This window comes from Malus sylvestris, chromosome 3, assembly GCF_916048215.2.
Source record: "Malus sylvestris chromosome 3, drMalSylv7.2, whole genome shotgun sequence".
In the NCBI taxonomy this organism is placed as follows: Eukaryota; Viridiplantae; Streptophyta; class Magnoliopsida; order Rosales; family Rosaceae; genus Malus; species Malus sylvestris.
The window spans coordinates 35,033,026-35,059,075 of NC_062262.1; the positions used below are offsets into that span (position 1 = coordinate 35,033,026).

Here is a 26,050-nt window from a genome sequence, read left to right on the forward strand (position 1 = left end):
AACATATTTATTGGCAACACAATGTGACAACGATCGGATACCACTAATTCTTATCTATCTCTTGACTCAAAGTGGGAGCAGGTTTGAAAAAGGATCTTAGAGTGTCTAGGGTTGGGCCAGGAGGGTCTCCTAATGCCTTCTTTTTTCTTCTCATCGAAGTTATTTCACAAATGGTTCTTTTTATCCGGGGATAGGTGGAGGTTATCTAGATTATGATCCCTATGAGGCTTGTATCGAATCTATATCTCCAACTCGAGTTCATGGACCTGTCATGTGGATTGGTCATTTGTTTAGCTGAACTTTGATCAAATTGGGAAATTACAACTGGCTCTATAGGGGAATTTTTAATATTATTGACTTCATGACCTAATTGTAAATTGTAAGTAGATCAGTGATGCAAGTTAGAATAGTAGGTAGACAGATTGTCTGGTTTGACTTGCAGGTTTGGTGGTAAGAGTTGTTAGAAGTGTCTGCACATGAACTTCGTATATGCTTCGACTTCTACGGTAAGTAATCTCTCAGACTGCCTGCCTGCAACTGTTCCCATTTCCCACTTCCACGTTGATTTTGTTTACATACAGTCAACTGAAAACTTGTTTAGTTAGCTTTGATATTCTATTCTCTATTCGGATCAGCTACATCTAGGCAGTCTTACTTTTGTTGCCTCATTGGGTGGTGGCTGCGGCTGTTAAATTGTAAGATAGAGGGCTAGTGATGGATCCTGGAGGACCTGGTGGAGGAGGACCGGGCGGTGGCGGTCCAGGAGGAGGTGGCTGGGGAGGCCCAGGCGGAGGTGGCTGGGGAGGCCCAGGCGGTGGTGGCTGGGGAGGCCCAGGCGGTGGTGGATGGGGAGGCCCTGGGCCTGGAGGACCTGGTGGATGGGGCGGCCCTGGAGGATGGGGCGGCCCTGGTGGATGGGGCGGCCATGGACCTGGGGGACCTGGCGGATGGGGGCCAGGGCCTGGGGGACCCGGTGGATGGGGACCCTTGCCTGGAGGACCTGGTGGCTGGGGCTTTGGCATGGGAGGCCCTTGGGGTCTTGGTTTCATGGGAGGAGGACCTGGCTTTTTTGGAGGGTTTGCTGATGGATTATGCAGCATGATATCTTCTTGGTAATTACGATAACACACCCTTACAGCATTTTTGTTTCTGATCATTATTCTTATGCACCATTCTGATGTTTATTTATTTTGACACTGCTTGCAAAGTTTGTCGTTTCGGCGATTTTAATACTTCTCAACTAGCATCCCGAACTCTACTTGCGAATGCATAAAAAAGTTATACATCTTCGGTTTTGGAGTTCAGATAAAAGAGGAGTGTTAAAATCGCTTCCCTTTAAATATTCGAAGGTTATGAATTGAAATCTGAAGTGTTTACTTCTTGTTATTGCTGGGGAAACTGGAATATTGCAGCTTCTACTTCTTGTGCTGCTGCGGTTTGCTGCATGAATGCTTCGGCGGAGGTCCTCATGGTGGATATGGACCTCCAGGAGGACCACCTCCCTACTGAATCTTGTGATGCCAATTTGTTTTACCACTACACTGTTTATTTTTAGAAGTGTGTTACTTTATTCATTGACCAGGGTACAGAGTGTGAATTCTGAATCATTTTGTTAAACTATAACTTTGAATAATCTTGTTCTTTAATCTCTTCCAAATCGATGATGTACTGACTGAGCAATCCTCTTGAGAAAGAACCTCGTTCTTTTTCTCATCAAATTCAGAAGTCCTTTTGCATTTTTTCCAATTTCTTTTTCCAATAAAATAACGGATTCAGATCATTTTATTGACATGAGTGTTTATATCGAAAAAAAATTCCAACTACAAGCATACTGCAAAATCTGCCAACCTTTATGTCAAAGGAATTGTGAGATAGAAAGGAGTTCAACGACTTGTTGGAGATGCTCATGTAGAAAGCGCTCCTGCTCATAGCGTTTTGCTACAAGCACATGATTTTTATTGAAAATTCAAGTGCTGAGAAGAACGTTTAGGTTGTACATCATTTTACAAAGCATTTTGCCTCTTCTGATCGATGGGGCTCAGAGGGAGCTAGCACTGCCTAGTGCCTACAAGTTATAAATATTATTCTACGGCTGTTTGCTCCCCAAGTAGCGATTGATGCATATTAGGCAGGACTTATGAAACCATCATAAAACATTTTCCTATAGTAATCGCAGAACAAGCGCTCGTTAGCAAGGTGGACCGGAATGCTACAGGAATTTGGATCTCGCTAACGTCGTTAGCAAGGGATCATCTTGCCTAAATCCCATGGGACAGTACCCGGATCATCCTACCACGACCACAACTCATCACCATTCGCCATCACAATTAACACATAGCTAGAACCTAGTGGTTACCCATTTCGGCCAAATGCGTACCATACCATCTCCACCTGTTTGAGTCATGTCAATGAGTTCAAGAGCCAAATAATCAGCAAAAGATCAAACGCCATTACCAATAGGCCATACATTAAGCGCGCAGTCGCAGGAGGAGGAGGATCTTCAACCTCCGGTGGTGCTGTCCTCTACATAACCAATCTGTTTAAAGCCAATCAATGTTGCCGGTAGAGAACCCAAAAAGAACCTGGCCAAGTAATATTGAATTGAATTGACCAAGGTCCCCAAGTTAATTATATATTATATATTGAATTGAATTGACCCCAAGGTCCCCAGGTTAAATTTTTATATATATATATGTGCATAAGATATATATCTAGTTAGTTTTATTGAGCGGATATAAATAGGATTGTGTAAACATATATAGGATTGTGTAAACATATACCGTGCGGCCTAAAGCTTAACCCTTAACAGTCAATGAACAGTGGAACGAGGTCCCCTCTAACAAGTCGACCGTAAATACGTAGTTCTTGCTTATAAGTTTCCAACTTTTTCAGTGTCCAGACATCCTTACCAACAAACAGAAGATGAAAATGTCTGAAATTAACAGTCACGCTACTTCTTTATCCAAGTTTCATGTATTAATTTGTATATATTTACAGATTTACTAACAGTGGTCGCTGCAGTGTGAAAACAAAACACGATCACATGACAATCTTTGTCCATGTATGCGGGTTCCAAGTATAATTTGTACATGAGAACATGTCTGTGCAATTGTGTCTGATTTATTAGAACTAATTTTTAAGAACAGCCCATTAATTACTCTGCTAATTGTTGACGATCTCATCGAAATATAGTAAAATATACTCGTTAATTAATTACTCCATTAATTAAATGTTGAGGACTTGACCATTTCAGTCTTTCATTATTTGCGAAAATATAGAATTATTGGCTTAATTAGGGACTAATTAATTAAAACATATAAATTGTTGACTTGAATTTATAACTCACTACTTAACTTAACCATAACGTAATCAACTGCATGCAAGTTGCTGATGATGTAATTAGTTGTCTGGTATGACTTGTGGTTTTGAGTGAAGAGTTGTTTGATGTGTTAATTTGTACATGTTCACCTTCAAGAGCTGGTATTGTCAAGACCCGAGCGTATACTTGCGCGGACTAGTTATATATATGTATGTATATGTAGCAACTTAAAGTTATTATGAATGCATGAATTAAATCATGTATCCTATTTATGCATGATGGAACTAATATGCCAAAGGCTTGGTTTACCTAGAAATAAAGTTTAAGTAGAATCATATATTGCAACTAGGTAGTAAACTAAATGGGAGAACTTGAAGCTTGAGAGTAACAAACAACAGCTAACTACTGCTTAAAACCAGTGTCGCCAAAATGAGATTTCAACTGTGTTAAATTGGAAATAGAAGACAGAAAAACACGATATATGCTAATTTTCTTTTCAGTATTGAAAAGGTCTCGAGTTCGTATTCTTCTCGGAACCTCCTATTGATAAAAGAAAATTTTGAAAGTACAGAATGCATGCCACATGCAAGTCTTGCAACAAATCAATTAGTTATGATATAGAATGAAATATAAAAAGATCTTAAAACAAGTGGGACTAATTGGTAATCAAACTCAACTTATTGAGATTTCTATATATTCTTATTGGGATCAGACTGATCAGAGCAACATCTCCAAAGTCCGATTGAAATTAAGTTGTCTTCTTTTTGGGTTGGCATTTGCTACTCTCACTTGTTTAAAGGGTTAGTGATGGCACCTGGCGGCGGCGGAGGAGGCGGTGGTGGAGGAGGGGGTGGAGGTGGTGGTGGTGGAGGTGGAGGTGGAGGTGGTGGAGGTGGCGGTGGAGGAGGAGGGCCTGTAGGTGAAGGAGGAGGGCCTGTAGGCGGAGGAGGAGGGCCTGTAGGCGGAGGAGGAGGACCTGGAGGCGGCGGAAGAGCACATGTCAATGTCGCAGGAGAATCTAGCGGCGCTGCAGGAGTTGACAGTAGTGCTACTTGGTGTTCTTGGTAATTATGATCTGTGACCAACAACCCCTTTTTATTTTTATTTCTAATTATCATTCTTTTTTATAGAGCATAAGAAGTTATGAAATCAAATCTGAAATGTGTTGCTGTCGGTGGTATTGCAGGATCTTGTGCTGCTGTGGTTGCTTCAATGATACTCCCACTAAGCCTAAGGATGACACTCCCGATAAGCCTAGCGATGATACTGCCTCGAAGCCTCTTCTCGTCACTACGTAAGGAGATAGAGATCTGAGAGTGTCAATCAGGTGAAGAGAGAAACAAAGAGCATCACATCGAGTTTATTTCAGGGTGATGAGTACAAGTTGAAGTTATGGTGTGAAATTGGAGTCATCTGTCATGTTGTTATTTCGAATAAAGTAATATTTTACTTACTATCTTAATCTTGTTTTGCGTGGCCTTGTGTAATTCTTTATACTATTTCACTCACGGTTTGACCTTTGTCTACTTTATGTCTGTTTCCGACGAGGCTTTGGTTTTATGTCCTCCTCCTTATATTGACTGAAAACACTATCTTGTACACCAAGGCACAGTACAATTGATCCTATTTCTTTCATAAGCTCCGTATACAATACTACAAGATATTGTTTGGATGTGCTTTTAAAATAACTAAAAGCGTTTTTGGTGAAAATGTTTTTGGAACCAATCCTTAGTAAAAATGTAAATAAATTCTGAAAAAGCACTTAAAGTACTTCCTGGAAGAAGTACATAACTAGTGCTTCTTACAAAAACACTTAAAGTGTTTTGGAACCCAAAAACATTTTCCCTAAAAGCGCTTTCAGATATTTTAAAAGCACATCCAAACGAGTTAAACTCTATACACCAAAAACATTTATTTTTCAGGGCGTATCGAGTTTGTTAGACTGATGAGGCTCAGGAAGAACTGCCTATAAATTATAATTTTGACTATTTACACCAAAGTAACCCAACGAACAATCAATCCTGAAGTTACAACTCCACAATTTTCTGCTCACTGAGTAACGGTTGATGCATATTTTCATTGGGTGAACCGGCAGCATAAGGAACGAATCCTCTACCGCCAAAGACAGGACGCATGTAACCATCATCAAACATTCTCCAATAGTAATGGACAGAACGAGTTGGTGTCGTCAAGAGCATGCGCAGGCTGGATGGACGAGGAATGTTATCGCTAGACATATTTGACTTTGGATCTTCCTCATTAGCGAGGAGCGGCATAGCCAGAGACATCTCCGACTCAGAGGACATCATCATGCTATCTAAGTGTTTCTGTTGCGGCAACAAGAACCTTACGAGAGGCTTAGTCAATAATCCGCACACCTACAATGGCCAAAGACCGATTTGGAATTAAAGAATGGACTCATGAGAAAATAGTTAATCATATGAACTGAAAAAAGTTAACCAGCGATTTAGTATTGTACCACATTAGTGAAGAGAACTACTGTTATCGTACTAGTGATCATGATTGCAATTCCACGCTGTTGAGTATGCGTTGACATTGCAAACTGAAGAAACACAGCATAATACAAACTTCCTTACATTAAAACACAAATGCAGATGAATGACGAGTGCTTGTAATTGCACGCAATCTGTATAAACCAAATAAAATATTGGGTGGCAGTAAAAGAAAACTAGGAAACACATTAAATTTGATCCTATTCTTACCCAATTATAAGCAAGAGCCACGGATACAGCACCACGCATGAGTCCTGCCCACCATACTGTCACCTGTTTGAGTTATGTCGACCAGTCAATCACTAAGAAATTCAAGAGGCTGAAAAGTTTGAAGTAGCAGATTTGGAAAATAGCTAACCTGTTGCTTAAACCCGATTTTGTCAATCTGAGATGTCCTGGTTAAGTTTGATAAGAAACATAGAGGAAATACAAAAGCTGCTCTTCCAACAAGAACTAAGCCAAGTAATATCGAACTGACTCCAATTGATGTCCCAGGGCTGTAAACGAACAAGGTGTTGTGCGGAAGCGTCAAATATGAAACCAATAAGCTACAACGGCAAAATATGATAAGACAAATAATTCAAATGACACAAGTATTTATACTGGTTCGGCATAAGCCTATGTCTAGTTCCGAGACGGTCAGGAAATTCCACTAATATCAAAAGGAGATTACAAATAGAGTTTTAACTCTCAAACCCACATCCCACATACACCCAATAGCTCTCACTCTCACAAAGAACAAACGGAGAAGAAGAAAATACATACCAAATCCTCCTCTCCCAAAAGCTACACAACATGTAGCAGCAACATCTTTGATTGAGGGATTACTAACAAAAGGGGATTACAAACAAATGGGAAGGAGCATCACTGTTTCAAATGGGAGAGCCGAACGCTCTCCCTAGTATGGCTCTCATCTGATGCTGCTCCCCCACCCAACCAAAGGCATAATCGAATGCCTTAATATAACCAAAAGACTCTACCTTCTCTCTCTCCTCTTCTCTCTTTCGGCTGCACTCATCAACACAAGGCCACTCACATTTTCTTCCCCAACATCATAATTTCTGCATAATCATTAAAGCAAAAGCAACCACATTTTTCTATTTTCTTACAAGCATCATCATTGTGTCTTTACCCATGATGATGTCCACCAAACTTTTCTTTGTTTAGTTTACTAGCCGAGAGGCATTTGGCTTGTTGTCCACTTGGCCACTAATTTGGCCACTATCCAACACAAGGAAAATAAGCTCCATTTGGACGAAAGTGAAAAATGCATGCCTGTCATAATGAGTTATACGTTTTACAAATTATATGATGTGCATGTATATAGGTGTTACCTCTCCTTCACGAATTTCCACTTCTCAATGTCCAAGGCATCCATATCAACATATAGAAAGATGAAGATCTCAGAAACAAACGAGAACGTTGCAAAAGCATGCCTGCACTTGCGGAAATAGCACGTGAGAAACAGACACAAGACATCTTTGTCCAAGTTCTGTATTTTTATATACATTTACATCTGTGTGCATTTGTATGAGAAAAAGAAATTAAGTTTCGTTGCTACGCACACTATTGGCAAAGTTGGCTTACTTGGTTGTAACTCTTGAACTTTCAGTTACATTATGCCAGGTATAGTGTGACATGACAAGCCCGCAAAAGAAAACGGTAAGAATACCACTAAGATTGAATAGCTGGAAGATGAACAAAATTGGTCAGAATTGAACAAGAAATAAATATCTGGAGCTAAACTAGATGGAGCTTTCAGTCCAAGAGGTTATCGAAATCTTACTTCTGCCGCCATATATGACAAATAAGCCATTAGAATCATAAGTGCAACTTCACGATCAGTCGAGTGCCTGGACAAATTTTAAAAATTATTATCAGAGAAACAGTGCCATGTGTTGTGCCTTGGTCCGTTCATTAGTGCGGAAACGAGATTCAGATTACAACCTCACCAAAATCACACTCAGTTGAACAGAATAAAATACAAGAAATAAAGACACCGAGAAATTTACGAGGTTCGGCAAAAACCTGCCTACGTCCCCGGAAAGATATTGCTCTTCACTATGAGAATAACAGTACAAGTACACATGAGTTAAATCAACATAACCCAATCCCAAATCCCTTGCACACCCACTCATAGAATTTTCCCAAGAGTCTCACTCTACCCCAAGAGTTCTTTCACTAGAATACTTTTCACTCTAGCTCTCTTGATTTTTCTCTCCCCCCATGCCCATGCTTTCCCATGGGAGAGCCGAATGCTCTCCCCCTTTGGATGCTCTCTGATGCCTTCTCAGGAGAGAGCCGAATGCTCTCTCTCTCTCTTTCTCCACTTCGGCTCTTTGCAGTTAAATGGAAAGAAAATGAATCAACCTCTCCTTTTTTGCACAAACATAATGATGATGCATCATGCTCCCTTTGCCTTTTACTCAAAACCCAAAGCCACTTTCGTGGCATGCAAATGGGAAATCAATAAAAAAGGCCAAAACAAAAGAATCCCATGAAACATCATCATTGTCTTCCACTATTAGCGAAAATGAGATATGGATACATTTGGTCACTATTCCGAAAGCATAACACACAAAGTCACTTAATTGTTAACAGCTCAAAATATGAGCCAATCACAACACCATGATCATTGAAAAATAGGGTATTATTATAAGAAATGGTCATCAGCACTACCTTCCGAGGTACAACTTCTTTATGATGTACGCGCTAAGCAATCCAACCTGCAAGTTGATATCATGCATGGAAATTGATTTAGGTTACATTTCATGAAACGGAGAAAATTTACATGCATGCTCTTCAAACAAACACACACACACACACAGAGGGAGAGAGAGGGAGACGGAGGGAAGGAGGGGGAGGGGGAGAGAGAGAGAGAGAGAGAGAGAGAGAGAGAGAGAGAGAGAGAGAGAGAGAGTCACCGCTGCACCAAGCACCATGCTTGTCAACAACAGAAATAAGAAATTGCCACTAAACTTCAAGGCAATGGTTGAGTTGATGTGAGAGAGATCAAATTTCTGAATTGCGTTGAAAAGTACCACAGAAGTGGCATCATTTACAACACCTTCTCCAAAAACTAGACTGTAGAGTAAAGGTGTCTCATCTTGATTAAGCACTTGCAGGGTGCAAACTGAATCTGTAGCCGAGAAGATTGCTCCGAGTGCTACAGAAGTGAAACAAAAAATAAGAGCACATAAAAGGCAAACAAAACGAAGTATTTTTCAAATACAACAACAACAACAACAACAACAAAGCCTTTTCCCACTAAGTGGGGTCGGCTATATGAATCCTAGAACGCCATTGCGCTCGGTTTTGTGTCATGTCCTCCGTTAGATCCAAGTACTCTAAGCCTTTTCTTAGAGTCTCTTCCAAAGTTTTCCTAGGTCTTCCTCTACCCCTTCGGCCCTGAACCTCTGTCCCGTAGTCACATCTTCGAACCGGAGCGTCAGTCGGCCTTCTTTGCACATGTCCAAATCACCGGAACCGATTTTCTCTCATCTTTCCTTCAATTTCGGCTACTCCTACTTTACCTCGGATATCCTCATTCTCAATCTTATCCTTTCTCGTGTGCCCACACATCCCACGAAGCATCCTCATCTCTGCTACACCCATTTTGTGTACGTGTTGATGTTTCACCGCCCAACATTCTGTGCCATACAACATTGCTGGCCTTATTGCCGTCTTATAAAATTTTCCCTTGAGCTTCAGTGGCCTACGACAGTCACACAACATGCTGGATGCACTCTTACACTTCATCCATCCAGCTCGTATTCTATGGTTGAGATCTCCATCTAATTCTCCGTTCTCTTGTAAGATAGATCCTAGGTAGCGAAAACGGTCGCTTTTTGTGATCTTCGCTAAATTGCTCCGGTCATTAGTGTGGATAAGTATATAAATGGATAGAGATAGGAAAGCAAACACAAGATGTACGTGGTTCACCCAGATTGGCTACGTCCACGGAATAGAAGAGTTCTCATTAATTGTGAAGGGTTTACACAAGTACATAGGTTCAAGCTCTCCTTTAGTGAGTACAAGTGAATGATTTAGTACAAATGACATTAGAGAACAAATGACATTAGGAAATATTGTGGGAGAATGATCTCGTAATCACGAAACTTCTAAGTATCGGAGTGTGGTATCATCTTGACTTGCCTTATCTGTCTCATAGGTAGATGTGGCAGCTTCTCTGGAAGTACTCTTCCTCCATCCAGGGGTGGTATCTTTAACTGGTGGAGATGCACAAGGTAATGTATCAATTTCACTTGAAGCTTACTTGTAGTTTCAGGCTTGGTCAAGCGCGATACAAACCATGTAGTAGGAGTCCCCCAAGTCGCCGAGCTAGGGGATTTGCTAAAAGAGGTGACAGACAAGGTAAGCAATCAGAGCTCCGGCTGATTGTTCACCTTCTCCCCATCTTGCAGCAGCATGAAGGATAAAGAGAAGAAAAATGAGAAGAGATGATATGGGATACTTTTGCTTTTGAAGAAGTAACTTTCCACAGGCTTATTCTTGAACTGAGCTGGAGGGTTTTCTGGTTTCCTCCAGAGTATAAGGCCGACTGAAGAATTTGAGGGTCAAAACAAGTCCATCAAATCTAGAGTACGTTCGACCCTGCTGATATGGGATACTTTTGCTTTTGACAGAGTAATGGATGGATCGGCACGTGTGCTGTTACGCTTGTCTCCACATGCTTCCTTGTATCCTTCGCACTTGCCCTATCTGTTCCTCAAGCAGATGCGGTATCTTCCCTGGCAACATAAGATGTTGAAGATGAGTACTCGAGAGCAATGCCAGGTAAGTAATCAGGTAAGGGGTTCCAGGCTGTCAGTTCCTGGCTGGGAGCTTGATTTCAAGTGCTGACTGATTGCTCTCTTTCTCCTTGTCTTGCAGGTAAAAACAAGGCCAAAGGAAAAGACAGGGAAAAAGCATGATATGGGATACTCTTGCTTTTAACCCTGATGATATGAGATATTCTTGCTCTAGTATAGCTTGTTTGCAGAGGTATTATCGGGGGGAAAGAAAGCTGAATATTTCGAAAGGCTTCGTTGGGAGTGCCCTCTCAGATATGAGGAAGGGTTGAGCATTTTTGCAGGTCTGCCTGTCCGTTGGGGATGGAGGTCGACATATATAGGAGTCTCCCTGACAACAAGTAGTAATGCTATTCCTTTACCCTGCTTGGTCATAGCACGGTAGTGGGAGCTGCCAGCTTCACATGTTTTAACTCTGTCAGAGCACTTTGAAAAAGTGGTATGTGGTATCTGGCTCTCGAGATTCGGAGAACGATGCTTCTTCGATTTTTGAGAAAGCAATCATGGTGGGGGTCTGGCTCTCGAGATTCGGGGAGCAGTGTCTCTTCGATTTTTGAGAAAGTAATCATGTTGGGAGTCTGGCTCTCGAGATTTGGAAGGCGGTGCCTCTTCGATTTTGGAGTAAGCAATCTTGTTGGGAGTGTTTTCTCGGATGTGAGTAAAGGTTGGGCATGTTTGCTAGTCTACCTTGCCACGAAGCACGGAGGTTGACACACAGGGACTTTCCAATTATCCAACAGTGGTACTGTTCCTTTACCCTTGTGGGTAATAATATGGTAGCTAGACCTTCAAAATTTATGTGTCTAAACTTTGTTAGTGCTGTTTCTTTGCTATTCTTTTACCTTTCTTGGTCAGAGCGATGTAGTGGGAGCTGCAAGCTTCACGTGCTCAACTTTGGCAGACTTTGACAAAGTTATCTGTGGTACCCATGAGCTATTGTTGCGTGTGGGAAGTGGGTGATTGAACAGTAAGATTCATGTGCTTTCTACTTCACCAGAAGTCTTCGACAGAATGCCCATAATTTCCGCAAAGCTGAGTGTGCGTGTGACAGGTGCTGACAAGGCTAGAAAAGAAGGTGCCTCTTCGATTTCTGAGATCGGCCCTCGTGGTCTCTGAGCAGCCCAGCTTTTGAGAAAGCGAGCGCCTCTTCGATTGATTCGGAGAACGATGCCTCTTCGATTTTTGAGAAAGCAATCATGCTGGGGGTCTGGCTCTCGAGATTCGGGGAGCAGTGTCTCTTCGATTTTTGAGAAAGTAATCATGTTGGGAGTCTGGCTCTCGAGATTCGGAGGGCGGTGCCTCTTCGATTTTGGAGCAAGCAATCTTGTTGGGAGTGTTTTCTCGAATGTGAGTAAAGGTTGGGCATGTTTGCTAGTCTACCTTGCCACGAAGCACAGAGGTTGACACACAGGGACTTTCCAATTATCCAGCAATGGTATTGTTCCTTTACCCTCTCTTCGATTTTTGAGAAAGTAGTCATGTTGGGAGTCTGGCTCTCGAGATTCGGAGGACGGTGCCTCTTCGATTTTGGAGCAAGCAATCTTATTGGGAGTGTTTTCTCGAATGTGAGTAAAGGTTGGGCATGTTTGCTAGTCTACCTTGCCACGAGGCACAGAGGTTGACACACAGAGACTTTCCAATTATCCGACAGTGGTACTGTTCCTTTACCCTTGTGGGTAATAATATGGTAGCTAGACCTTCAAAATTTATGGGTCTAAACTTTGTTAGTGCTGTTTCTTTGCTATTCTTTTACCCTTCTTGGTCAGAGCGATGTAGTGGGAGCTGCAAGCTTCACGTGCTCAACTTTGGCAGAGAACTTTGGCAAAGTTATCTGTGGTACCCATGAGCTATTGCTGCGTGTGGGAAGTGGGTGATTGGACAGTAAGATTCATGTGTTTTCTACTTCCCCAGAAGTCTTCGACAGAATACCCATAATTTCCGCAAAACTGAGTGTGCGTGTGACAGGTGCTGACAAGGCTGGAAAAGTAGGTGCCTCTTCGATTTCTGAGATCGGCCCTCGTGGTCTCTGAGGAGCCCAGCTTTTGAGGAAGCGAGCGCCTCTTCGATTTCTGAGATTGGCTTTCGTGGTCTTTGAGCAGCCCAACTTTTGATAAAGCAAACACCTCTTCGATTTATGAGATCAACCCTCGTGGTCTCTAAGCAGCCCAGCTTTTGAGAAAGCAAACGCCTCTTCGATTTCTGAGCAGGCGCCTCTTCGATGTCTGAAGCTCCGTCGAGTGCAGCTTTTTATAGGGGCTGGCATTAAGTTCCAAAGCACACTTGAATCTCCACCAGTAGAAGCTCCATTCTTGCACTTCTAAGATCTTGATTTGTCCGACCTCTTCTCTCTTCAATACCTTTGAAAATGTCTGACCCCTCCGACCGTCGTTTTGACTTGAACCTTGTTGAAGAGGCAGCCCCGCCTTCTCCAGACAACATATGGCGCCCATCCTTCGTCTCCCCTACTGGTCCTCTTACCGTTGGGGATTCCGTGATGAAGAATGATATGACCGCTGCGGTGGTGGCCAGGAACCTTCTCACTCCCAAAGATAACAGACTACTTTCCAAACGGTCTGATGAGTTAGCTGTTAAGGATTAACTGGCTCTCAGTGTTCAGTGTGCAGGTTCTGTGTCTAATATGGCCCAACGCCTATTTGCTCGAACCCGCCAAGTTGAATCATTGGCGGCCGAAGTGATGAGTCTCAAACAGGAGATTAGAGGGCTTAAGCATGAGAATAAACAGTTGCACCGGCTCGCACATGACTATGCTACAAACATGAAGATGAAGCTTGACCAGATGAAGGAAACTGATGGTCAGGTTTTACTTGATCATCAGAGATTTGTGGGTTTGTTCCAAAGGCATTTATTGCATTCGTCTTCTGGGGCTGTACCGCGTAATGAAGCTCCAAATGATCAACCTCTGATGCCTCCTCCTTCTAGGGTTCTGTCCAGTACTGAGGCTCCGAATGATCCCCCTCCGATGCATTCTCTTTCTGGGGCTCTACCGACTGCTGAGACTTCTCCTAAGCAACCTTTGTGAAGGCTCCATCTTGTTTGTTTATTTTGACTCATGTATATGTACATATGAAGTATTTTTCAAATACAAAACAAATATTAGGGCAAACTCAATTGAATGTTATGTAGACTAAAATAAGAAAGTAACGACGAGATTACCTAGATAATCTCCCATCTCAAGGAAACCAACGTCCAAATTTTTAAACAAATGCATTGAACCTGCATCAAGATCATGAAGTTGCAAACATTAAAAACCGTAGCTTTCGTTAGTTTCTCTTACCATGGCATGTTTGGATATCTAACCTAGCCATATTATTACGAATGATACTAAACTGCCGACAGCACCCAATGACGTGATTGTCATGAAGTTCTGGAAAAACCGCTTCTTTTTCACCTGAAATCTGGTGTGGGAAAAGAATGAGACCAGGAAAGGAAAGATAAGTATAAACTTTGGTCACAGAAAAACAATCACAAACATGCCATGAGGAAAAAGTACCGATAAAACCCTAGTTTAAGACACCTCAATATAACACACAATGAGGAATGATGCAAGAATAAAACAACTTAACATTTGTATCCATCCCATTAGAGACATGTTAAATGCCAAGCAAAATGTTACTTAAACGACTCAGATTTGATCATGATGAACCTTCCCTCCTTTTGAATATATTGCGCCCAAGGAGCACACGCACAAACAAGCGCGCACACACACACAAATCACAAAGAGAAGGAAGAGATATGAAATAGATACGAAATACATAGCTTACCCGGCGTTAAATATAATAGGCGGCAGAAGATATATAAAGAAGAGATCTTCATTAAATACTAAGATGTGTGAGCTTTTCCCCTTGGTAGTTAGTAGAATAACAATTCCAGTACAAAGACCCTGCAATCAAACCCCGATAACAGTCATCCACAAATTTCAAAACAATTAGGTAATATCCGATTCTGCTCATAAGTGCTTCTGCTAGACTAGAAACATACTCAGACTTCTATTAAATATCTAAGTGCTTTTCCAGAAGTACTTACATATTAGTTAACAAATGTGGTTAGAAGCACCTTTGACTTTTCGATTTAGAGAAGCAATCGAATTCCTAAACCGGTTCTAAAGCATAAAAATCTGAGGAAACTTACAATAAGAAGCGCTGTTACTGATTCCGTCATCCATCGAGCCTTCTCCAGAAGATGACCAATCACAATGCATAAACATAGGAGAACCACGAACAAAGTGATCGAATCTACGGAAGCTTCACTGGTGGCCGATCTCACCCCCAATCTCACCAAAGTAGAGACCTCCATCGGCCACGAAACCCTACCAAAACTTCACCGTCCCAAAAAAATAAAAAATAAAAATCAAGCATTCGATCGTATACACTAATGAAGATTTTAACCAAACGTTAACAAAAATTTAATGAAATTCAAACACATAGAACAAATACACTAAGTGCGATTTTCAGGTAAAGCTTAAGGCTTTAAGAAATCTTAAAAGAAAGTTTCCTTTTCTTTCTAAGTAAAAAAACTTTCTTTTCAAATTTTCTTCCACTTTCTCGGAAACCAAACAGAAGTCAGAAAAATAACATCGCTCACCTGTGATCGCAATCCACAGCAGAAGAAGAGAGAATTCGAGTCGGAGTACAATCGGAGTAGGCGGAGTTTCAGATACAGAAGAAATCAAAGAGTTCTAGAGAGAGAGTGACTGCGAGGGAGTTATTAACGAGTTTTTAGAGAGAGAAGAGGAGAAACCTGAAAGACCCCGAAAGAAAGGAGAAAGGAGTATTTATAAGCAACGGTGACGGGGACTGTTGGGTTAGATACGGCGGGAGATATACGGCCGTTGGATTGAAGTGGGACCGGGATCTAACCGTGTTGTGCAGTCCACGCGACGAGGAAATTATAATATTCCCCGCCAATTGGGCAACTAACAGCAACGGCCGGCTTTGAAGTTTGAGTCGTTGTTGCTTATAATTAGTCGTTGTTGCTTATAATAACTACAAAAACTCTGACCTTGTTTTTGTAGACGATTAAGGAAAAGGAAACAAATTAATTAAAATGAGAAATGTTAGCTACATTTCCCTTTTTTATCTTAATTGTCATTCTCACTTGTTTCGAGGACAAATTTTTTAATGTGACGGATCACGAATTAGTATATCAAATATAATAATACAATTAATTGAAAATTTGAGAAAAATATTCTAACAAATTATATCATTACGCTTGATGTATCAGACCGTATTTTATGTAATGAAATGATGTGGTCGTTGATGGTTGAATTATTACTTAATTGTTGATTAACGTGCTTATTTCTTATTAATGACATAACATTTAATTTACAAATTTAATTTAAAAATTTCGTCTTCCTAACATTATCTCGTAACATTGCCCAAAGTAAAACTCTAATTCCCAAGTCAAGCTGGACATTGACAAAGAGAGCAGGACAAGAGTACAAATAGATATCCAATACAGAGATGCCACTTGGCATTTTTACATTTTATTCCGACATTTGGCTCCATTCTCACATATAGCTTCACTTCTACCAGCAGCTTTCCAACAAACTTAAATCTCTATTTTTCGTACTCAATAATACGGTATGTTGGTATTTCTTTTCACTTAGAAATGAGAGGTTTAAGTTTGAATCTTGTGGATGACAAATTTGATATCAAATTAAGCTGTCATTGTATGACTTAGCTAAACTCTCATTCCTTTTAATGTAAAAAATATCGATGCACTAAAAAAATCTCTATTTTTCTGCTATACGCACCCATGAGAATATTAAAGGTGACAACTTCTTCAACTTGGTCAGTTTGCCAACCATACAAACCAGACGAGAATCGTCATTAGCGATGAGTTTCAATTTTAGAGCTTTGTTTATTGGGTTGATCTTTGCAGTTTGCATTGTGCCTCGAACCTAATATGGACAGCTTCCGCTGCCGGGACAACAAGAGCTATCGAGCAAAGGCTCCCAAAACTACGATCAATGCAAACGGTACTCCTACTCCTAGACATCCTTTTCTTCTCCACTTGCTGACTTTTCTTTTGCAAATTTTCTAGCTTCCTTTCCAAATATGCAGGCTGCCTTCTTTGCCTGCTTCCCCAGCACTTCAAACCAAACCCAACGTGGTCCAAATACAATTGCAGATTCAACGTCAAGGGATGTCGACTGTCCTTCTTAAGATGATCATCATTCACCACAAATGCAGATTCCTCGTCCATGCACGCTCGTAACAATAATCTTTCCTTAAGCAGATTCTTCAAATGAGGCAGATATAATATCCAAATTCATCTGCCATTTTTATACCTATTTAAGAAAAAAATAGTACCCTTTGTAAAAATTGATCAAGTCTCTTGAGTTTTCATCATCAATCTTCACAAGCCATCCATAAAAAACAGAAGTAGCAATCGTACTAGAAACATTAGACCATCGGCCAAGACGAGAATTAAATTTTCTACACATTCATAGTGATCTTTGGTCGCTGACCTCCCAGTTAATGAAAACCATCCACCAATGACACTACCCCATATTGAAAACTAGGTGCATTTGTCCAGACAAGAAATAAGCATTTGGAAGGACTACGTGACTACGTCTGGATACATACCTATTCACTCAAATCTGGAGAGAAAAAGGTTCAATAACCTTTATCACGAATTATCTTATGAGAGCAGGACAAAGGTACAGAGATGCCAATTTTTCATTGTGACTTGAACATGAGTGGTACACCACGTGTTTTTATATAAGTGGTAGGAAATTTTATTTTTGTAAGTTATTAACTTTTTAACACACATATCTCACCATTTGTATAATGACATGTAGTGTACCATCTCGTGTTCCGGTCACGCTGAAAAATCCCTTCCAAAAATTTTAAAACGGATTGGTTCATGTCATAGATAATACTTGAGTGCGATTTAAGCGATCTTAACTTTTCAACGGTCGAATCATATAGCCAAAATAGTAAATATGCCAATATCTAGTCACTATTTCTGCAATACTTGTGTGGCATTAAATGCTCATAACCTTGCAACAATTCACATAAAATGGTAAACATGTCATTATTTACTTACTGTGCGACAATATGTGTGCGCCATAAGTGCTCACAACCTTTCAACGGTCCAATTCACATAACGAAAATAGTTAATTTCGCAATATCTAATTATTGCTAGGACAAAACTTAGAACCTCGCAACTGTCAAATTTCCAAAAACAAAACAGTAAAATTATGTCAATATATGTTCATTGTTACTTTCGCGCCATTAAGCGCTCAAAAACTTTCAACGGTCGAAACAAATCTAACCATTTAAAACCAAATCCACTCCGAATCAATAAATTAAATCCAACGGGTTAACACAAAAGTGTTCAAAGGGGAGGTTAAGCTCAAACCACTCTCCATTCCACTATCATGTCAAAATTGTTCAAATGCCATGTTTAGGGGTGGTTTGGGAGTGAGGTGCTTAAAAAAAAAAAACACCCATGAAAAAAAGCTGTGAGGGTTTTAGGTGTTTGGTAAACTGAAAAAAAAAGGGCTTATTTTGGAAGCTGCTGTGAGAATAAGCTGAAATCAGAGGAAAAAGCTGAAGCTGCTATTTGCAGCTTTGGAAAACTGGCTTTTTTTCAAAGCACACAGAGCTACATTGCTCATTTAATGAAAAGACTCACTATCAGACTGTTGTTTTTCTTTCCAAAAGCACTTTTACAAAAAAGTTTATCAAACACTCTGCTGATTTATTTCACAGCCGCTTATTATCACAGCACAACCGCTTATTCTCACAACAATTTTTTTTCAAAGCACAGCAATACCAAACCAGCTTTTAATCTTATCAATCCATTGTTGGGTTGGGCTAAACTAGAAAAACCAAAACCCATTAATCCAATCCATCCAGAACTATCCAAACCCGGAACCAAACTCGAATTCGGACAATAGGAACTAGGAAGTATATGGATAAGGAGGAGGGAGTGTATTGGTAACAGAACCCATCATCTGCCATCACAGTGTTCTCTTCTCTCAGCGGTGCAGCGCAAAAACACTGATCACCAAAGCCATGTAAATCATCCGCGCCCAAATTCACATCATTGTCGCAAATGGGTATCAGTCTCTGACTCAAAATCTGGTCCTGTAAGCTGGTTTCTGAGGTTGGTTTGGCTCAATCTCTGTAGAAGTGTGAAGCTTTAATGGTTTATCAGAAATGTTAGACTTTTAGTTTCTCGTAGGGTGATTTTGCAACTTTTGGAAAGAGAGATCTGTGGGAAAATATCAGATTTTGATTCTATTTGGCGGTTTGATCTGTACTGGGTATGTTTCAGTTATTGGATTTATCAATGATATATAGGATGGTGTTTATTGGATTCACATTTGAGGGAAGAAATTTTATATTGAATTGTTAATGGTTGGCTACTTTGATTGAAAGCATCAAACTTTGGTGGTTTAGGTTTCTGGGTTTTGTTTCTTAGGGCTAATTATCTTACATTTCGGGGTGAAGTGCTGGTTTTTTGTGATGAATGTGGGCTAGTCTGGAGAGGTTGGAGGGTTTGTACAAAGTTTTGCGGTTTTGAGTTTTGCGAAGGCAAGGGTTAGGGAAGCAGCGATGTCTTTTAAGAGTATGATTCAAGATATGAAAGGTGAGTTGGGGAGCATTTCTAGGAAAAGCTTTGATGTTAAATTTGGAATGAGATCGAGGTCTCAGCGGGTTGTTCAGGATACCTCATTTCGCGTTGATGCTTTGAGGCAGAGTTGTTGGGCGAATATGCCTCCGGAGCTTTTGAGGGATGTGTTGATGAGAATAGAGGCCTCTGATGATACATGGCCTCCGAGGAAAAATGTGGTGTGTTGTGCTGGTGTTTGCAGGAATTGGAGAGAAATCATGAAAGAGATTGTGAAATCCCCAGAAGTTTCGGGCAAGCTGACATTCCCGATCTCTTTGAAGCAGGTTTGTGAGACCGGCACACATCCTTCCTAGTAAAGATTCTTGTTCATATATTTTCCAATTTTGCTTTATAATGTATTTATTTTTCGTTAATATGTTTCTTGGTATAACTTAGAATTGATATTCAGAGTTAGGAAAATATGCTTATATCGTATGTAACAATGCTAGCTGGCAAATTTTGACATGCATATTCATGAATTATGATGGACACTGTGTATACTGGTATGAGTGTTTCACTTAGTAATGGTTATAACGCTCACGTTATGTGATCTTAATAATTTTGAAGGACCAAATGAAAAGTTTTAATGTATAGGGTAGGCAACAACTGACTAGCTCAAGTGTTGATGTTTTGTAACATTTTGGATGGATTTGGAAGTTTTCCAAAGACGATAACATTCTTGTGATTGATGTGATTTTTTAAAATTTGACATATATTCTCATTAAAAGTTTTCGTAAGGCTTCTTTGATTAATTTCTTATTACTCGACACGTTAAAATTTTGTAACATTTTGGACTGATTTGAAGGTTAACATTCTTGTGATTGATGTGATTTTTTAAAAATTTGACATATATTCTCATTAGAAGTTTTCATAAAGCTTCTTAGATTAATTTCTTATTACTCGACAATCATGTTGTTATCATATCTACCCCTTCTCCATTGAAATATCAGTTGAAGTCTTTGTTTACTATTTTGCAGCCTGGTCCAAGGAACTCCCTCCTGCAGTGTTATATAAAGCGGAGTCGTAGCAACCAGACATATTATCTTTTTCTGGGTTTAAGTCAAGGTAATTACTGAATGTTTTGTCCTGTGTGGTTGTGCTTGCCAAGTTTTTCTTTTATAGGGTTGTCTATAATGCTCATGGTAAAAGGTTGATAAGGTTTTGATATCGGGTTTCATTAAGTTGCTAAAACATAGATTTTAAGTTCAGGTTTTCTTCCCAGATGTAAATATAATTGTTTTAGCTTTTTGTACTTGCCAGCCTCAACTGATGATGGGAAGTTCCTTCTTGCGGCAAAAAAGTGTAGACGCCCAACCTGCACAGACTACATCATCTCTTTGAATGCCGAGGTTGTGTCAAAAGGGAACAGTGCCTTTGTAGGAAAACTCAGGTATGCTCATCAGCCCTGTAACATGACTACATCTTGATCATCCTTTAGCCCTAAGTTGATTGGCCCATTTTCCTCAAACAGATCAAATTTTCTGGGCACTAAATTCACAATCTATGATGCGCAACCTACTAATAGTGGAGGCAAAGTCACTAAATGTCGTTCAACCAGGCTTGTGAATAAAGTCTCTCCCAGAGTTCCTGCTGGCAACTATCCTGTGGCCCACATTGCTTATGAGTTGAACGTCATGGGTGCCAGGTATGATAAACTTCTTTTTGAAACTTCCTGGTCTTTGCCTTTAAATGAAACTAACGTTGAAGACAATTTACCAAAAGCTTTAAGATCGTAACTTTCCTTTTTCTTGTGGTTTTTTTGTGAGTAACATTTTATGTAAATACTGTCAATATCAGAGGTCCGAGGAGAATGCAGTGTGTAATGGACTCCATCCCTGCCCGTGCTGTTGTGCCAGGAGGTGTGGCACCAACACAGACTGAATTTCTGCATAGCAACACGGATAGTTTTCCATCCGTCCCTTTTTTCAGATCAAAATCAACCCGGACAGAGAATTTCCCATCTCCACTAGAGTCTGGTGAGAATGAAGGCATGCTGGTATTGAGAAACAAGGCGCCTAGGTGGCACGAACAGCTCCAGTGCTGGTGTCTCAACTTCAATGGACGAGTAACAGTTGCCTCAGTAAAAAATTTTCAGCTGGTTTCTTCTCCGGAGAATGGAGTTGCGGGCCAGGAGCATGAAAATGTCATTCTTCAGTTTGGAAAAGTGGGTAAGGATGTCTTCACCATGGATTATCGGTATCCAATCTCAGCCTTTCAGGCATTTGCCATTTGCCTTAGCAGCTTTGACACCAAGATTGCGTGCGAATGATCGGCAAGTAGGTTGCAATCCACTGTCGTAATGCTTGGACTCCAAGTAGTTTGTAGTTTTGTACTTAGATGAAAACTTTTTCCTTATTCTTTCTTTTTATTTATTTTTTTGTATTTTTCGAAATCTTTCGGGTTAAATTATGGCTTCAAACTTCATTTTCCTTTAAACTAGAATATGATGGTCTCCTCTCGTTTCGTTTTTGTGGGAGTTTGGATCGCAGGTTCAAAGAAGAGAGGGGAAACCATTCTCCGTTTTTCTATCCCGAGAATCAGGATTGGATGGGATTAGAATACGCCATGTTTGGTGGCGTGGATTGGATGGGATTAGGAACTAGGAGCGGATTGGTAGAGAAGAGAACTACCATTGGATTATTAAAAAATATTAAGGAAAATTAATGAAAATAATTTGAAAACTTTGAGTTTTAATAAAAAATATCATGAGTGATTTTTTAAAGTAAAAATGTCTTTAACATTAAATGTGAACAGTATCAGAAATATTTCGTTAAAACTCTTAAAATATTATTGGGTATACGGAGACTTGGGCCCGGTACCATGCAAGGAAACCAAGGTCTACCTGGGGCCTCACTCGAATTAAGGGCCTCATTTTACAACACTGTCATTTCGACCCAATACATTTTCCTTAATTTATCAAGGTATTCTTTATTTTCCTAATTGTTGTATGTTGTATTTAGTTTTTCGTTTTATGAACTAACAATTTTTATGTATTTGTTTAACCAAGTAACAATAAAAAAATACTTATTTTTCTCAAAAATAGATTGTACATTGTTTAATGTACTACATTATTCCATTTTATCGCCTTTAAGGAAGAGATTCTGCACTTCCTCTGCATACTTTCCTTCCCTTTTTATAGCCTTTGGGTTGAACAAACAGAAGAGTGCATAAGGAGAAAACGTGAGCGAAAAAGTCGTAATTCAAGAACGATCTTCCAGAAAACGAAATAAAAACTCAAATATTTGGATTCTGATTAAATGAAATGAGAGAGAAAATGAGAGGATCCAACTCCTATATATCAAAGGAAGAAGATTACATGACCAAATCATCATAAGGGATTACATGACCAAATCATCATAAGGGAACTTGAGGCAATTTATTTTTAGCCAAAGATAATCTACATATAAATACATGCATGCTCGTCTAAGCTTTGAGCTGCTCAAGAATTCTTAGCACAATCCTCTGGAGCAAACTTGAGTAGGCTCCTTTTAAGGTCAAATATGTATCTGTAATCGCTTAGTTGCCATGATCCAAAAATAGTACGAACATCATCTGAAACGAACGCCAGGCATAAAATATCTCTGTTAGACGACCGGTCGTGCATCAATATGAAACCGCTTTCGGGTGCGACGTCAATGTTAGGATGGTTCGGACCATCAAAGTGAAAGGTAATAGTAGGGAGGGCCTCGTTAGCCTCGCGCGGAGGCGGCGACCAGTTGTAGCAAAGCTCAAACTTCGGGTAAATAGGGGGAAGAACCTTATTAAAGCTAGGGTATCTCATAAAATGGTACTCCAGATACATAACCAATGCCTTGTGAGCAGGGTTGATGAGAAGAGTAAAAGAACTTCCATTGTCTATAATACATCCTCCTTCTGTCCCCCGCTTCCGGATCTCAAAAACCGTCGGATTAATTAGAAGCTTGTGTCCATCCACACTTATTGCCTTCAAGTTGACATGGTAATAGGGTACGAGATCAGAAAGAACTAATGGCGTGACGCGTACGCCACCAAGTGGTTGGGGGATGTCGGAACCAAATCGGAGATATGTTTGAACATCTCTCCGGCGTGTTAGGCAGAATGAGAATGCTCCATCAATAAGATGGGATATTTGGTTTGGAAAGGAAATAGGATTATATCCCAAACCCAACATTCCGGATACCTTATAGTCCTCACCTGCGCCAAAGATGTCCGCCGTCGCTTCATAAGCACAACCCAACACTATGTTACCAATAGCCCGTGCACGCCCGCTGGTTGTCAAAAGACTGAAAGCTTCACCTGCAATGAGATGAGAAATTATACGAAATGACATTTTCATTACTGAACAACTTTCGTGTTATGTGTCACGTTAGTTGTGCTAGCCGGTGCACGAACTAAATATCGATGTAAGCGAACATACAAAAAGTTTAAAAAGAATGTTATAATACCATTAAAGTTTCATATATGAACAAAATATTACATATACGGACCATAACTAAAATAAATATCGATATCATGAGATAATTAAATTAAAATTTTGTTGGCCAATGAGTATTTGGTCTAGTAAAGTTATGTGGTGAACATGAACTTTTCAAATAAGAAAAAAAAATGTTATTTAAGCATACAAAACTGACAAACACTCTAAAAAAACCTGCATGAAAAAATTATGGTGGTGTCCATCTAGCTCTATTTTGTATGTAACTAATAAATATTGCAAAGATTTCGATAATATTATCAAAACTTAAATTTAATGTCAAAATCCATACTTCCGAGAGTAGTACGGACACCGCTGCCGTCCTGGTACTTAGAGTCCATGGAGCAGATACCCCCTTTGCATTTGCCTGGCTTGCAAAGGCGGTGGCCACCACAAGGAAGAGGCATATAGGTTTTGGACTGGCTGTTAGGGAAGGGGGGATCCCTGGTTTTAAAGCATTTCGGTTGAGGCTTTTGCTTTAGGCAGTCCTCACACAGAGTCCAAATGAGTTGGCTCCCGGTGTCTGTGTACAAGTAGTATGTTTTGAATGTGCTGGCCGGGAACTTCGCATCGAAAGTGCCAAGCCCAAGTTGTACAATGTACATGCCATAAGGGTAAAATTCGAGTTTAAGACGAGGCAATTCATCAAGAGGGTTCTTTGAAGTTTGTGACATATTATTGCTGAGGGCGGCTGCAATGGTAGCATCTATGTACCGCTTTCGCGCATTTGTTTGTTGTAAGAGGAGTTGATTTTCTTCTGTGTAGGAAATGTTCCCGGGGTAAAGAGGCGATTGTGGTGAAAAGATGTGTATGAGTTGGGTGCTGAAACCATTGTTTGGTTTGGCTACAACAATTGTACCACCCCACAGTAGTGGGAGCAGCAAGAGCAAGCTAATATTTGATAGTTTGTAAACAACATGATCAACTGCAGTCATTATTTTCTGCTAGAAGGGTTCAATGTCTTTTTCTTTTTCCAAATTCAAGGTGGTTTGGGTTGGCTGGATGGTGCTTACTGCTTTATAGTATATGGATATATGGCCTTAATTAATAATTAAAAATATTAGGATTTGTTTCCTTTTCTTAAAATTCCATAAATATTAGCATATTCTAAAAAAAAAAAGAAAAAAAAAACTCCCATATTAGCAGTCAAAACCCATGTAAGTATAGAAATACCTTGTTAAAAAAAATTATTAATACAAATATGACTTTAGCCACTGAAACTTAATTTTCTCTTCAAAAAAAACCCGACGTAAGTTTTTTATTCTAATAAAACGCATTAATTAAATTCCACATTAGCAAATTCATTAATTATGTTTGATTTTACACGTATACATTTTTTTGGATGTCTAAAACATTCTTATCTGAATTTTTTGTGTAGAACATTCTTATCTGAATTTTTTGTGTAGACTATTAATTCCATGCGGATTGTAATAAATTTTATTCTAATAAAACGCATTAATTAAATTCCACATTAGCAAATTCATTAATTATGTTTGATTTTACACGTTTAAATTTTTTTGGATGTCTTAAACATTCTTATCTGAATTTTTTGTGTAGACTATTAATTCCATGCGGATTGTAAGAGAACATTAATGATTTTACAAAAAGAAAAATAGGGGTGCTTGCTGCTCATAGTATATGATGTATGAGCCATAATCAATAAATTAATGATATTAGGAATTTTTTTTTCTTCCTTTGATTAAACTTCCATATTAGCACAATAAAAAAAACAAAAAAAAAAAACTCCCATATTAGCATACTCAGAGAAAAAAAAAAAAAACTTAACTGGGAAAATGATAGACTTATCATTAGGGGAACGAATTTCACACAAATGAAGCATGATTAGAATGACGTCGTGATTAGGGGTGCTTGCTGCTTATAGTATTTGATATATGGGTCATAATTAATAAATTAATGATATTAGGATTTTTTTTCCTTTGCTTAAACTTCCATATTAGCACAATTCAAAATAAAAACTTCCATGTTAGCATATTAAAAAAAAAGAGACCCTTTTGTGGAGAAAATAATAGACTTTTAAATATTAAGATTTTTTTCCTTGCTTAAAATTTGATATTAACGATTTTGACACAAACGCAGAATGATGTCGGTGTTCTTGCACACAAGAAAGAAAAGATTGTTAAGACCTTGTCACATTGGTGTGATGTGAACCAAAAGCTTTCCAATGCTTAAGCTAAACTTTAGATATTAGATTAGAAGCCGACAAGATTTGAACCCATGCCGTAATGTAAGGCCTCAACACCTTTTTACCACTATGGTAAATGGCCACCAGCAAAGTCTTTGATTGCATGAG

At 39.6% G+C, this 26,050-nt stretch overlaps 5 protein-coding genes and 1 long non-coding RNA gene across 6 annotated transcripts; 3 read left to right on the forward strand and 3 right to left on the reverse strand.

The window, feature by feature from the left end:
• Nucleotides 1-714: 714 nt before the first annotated feature.
• Nucleotides 715-1,509, forward strand: LOC126617221 (uncharacterized). The gene is made up of 2 exons (XM_050285252.1): nt 715-1,112; nt 1,413-1,509. Exons 1-2 carry the CDS (start codon nt 715-717, stop codon nt 1,507-1,509), a joined length of 495 nt encoding a protein of 164 aa, XP_050141209.1.
• A 1,993-nt stretch (nt 1,510-3,502) lies between these two features.
• Nucleotides 3,503-4,969, forward strand: LOC126615713 (glycine-rich cell wall structural protein-like). The gene is made up of 2 exons (XM_050283591.1): nt 3,503-4,383; nt 4,506-4,969. Exons 1-2 carry the CDS (start codon nt 4,127-4,129, stop codon nt 4,615-4,617), a joined length of 369 nt encoding a protein of 122 aa, XP_050139548.1. The 5' UTR covers nt 3,503-4,126; the 3' UTR covers nt 4,618-4,969.
• Nucleotides 4,970-5,271: 302 nt separating this feature from the next.
• Nucleotides 5,272-15,416, reverse strand: LOC126615712 (sodium/hydrogen exchanger 1-like). Its single transcript, XM_050283590.1, has 14 exons — nt 15,246-15,416; nt 14,793-14,979; nt 14,426-14,544; nt 13,962-14,059; nt 13,818-13,877; nt 8,757-8,998; nt 8,512-8,558; nt 7,619-7,685; nt 7,420-7,520; nt 7,167-7,268; nt 6,191-6,329; nt 6,043-6,105; nt 5,799-5,882; nt 5,272-5,697 (listed from the first exon to the last, which is right to left on the reverse strand). The coding sequence occupies exons 2-14, from the start codon at nt 14,955-14,957 to the stop codon at nt 5,347-5,349; spliced, it is 1,638 nt and encodes a 545-aa protein (XP_050139547.1). The 5' UTR covers nt 14,958-14,979; nt 15,246-15,416; the 3' UTR covers nt 5,272-5,346.
• Nucleotides 10,478-13,725, reverse strand: LOC126615714 (uncharacterized). The gene is made up of 2 exons (XR_007620883.1): nt 12,767-13,725; nt 10,478-12,701 (listed from the first exon to the last, which is right to left on the reverse strand). It is a non-coding gene; the product is annotated as an uncharacterized LOC126615714 (long non-coding RNA).
• A 3,181-nt stretch (nt 15,417-18,597) lies between the features above and the next one.
• Nucleotides 18,598-21,817, forward strand: LOC126616421 (tubby-like F-box protein 3). Its single transcript, XM_050284469.1, has 5 exons — nt 18,598-19,573; nt 20,267-20,354; nt 20,550-20,679; nt 20,761-20,934; nt 21,087-21,817. The coding sequence occupies exons 1-5, from the start codon at nt 19,232-19,234 to the stop codon at nt 21,556-21,558; spliced, it is 1,206 nt and encodes a 401-aa protein (XP_050140426.1). The 5' UTR covers nt 18,598-19,231; the 3' UTR covers nt 21,559-21,817.
• Nucleotides 21,818-22,728: 911 nt separating this feature from the next.
• On the reverse strand, nt 22,729-24,674 carry LOC126617222 (aspartic proteinase CDR1-like). Its single transcript, XM_050285253.1, has 2 exons — nt 24,032-24,674; nt 22,729-23,564 (listed from the first exon to the last, which is right to left on the reverse strand). The coding sequence occupies exons 1-2, from the start codon at nt 24,672-24,674 to the stop codon at nt 22,729-22,731; spliced, it is 1,479 nt and encodes a 492-aa protein (XP_050141210.1).
• Nucleotides 24,675-26,050: the final 1,376 nt, after the last annotated feature.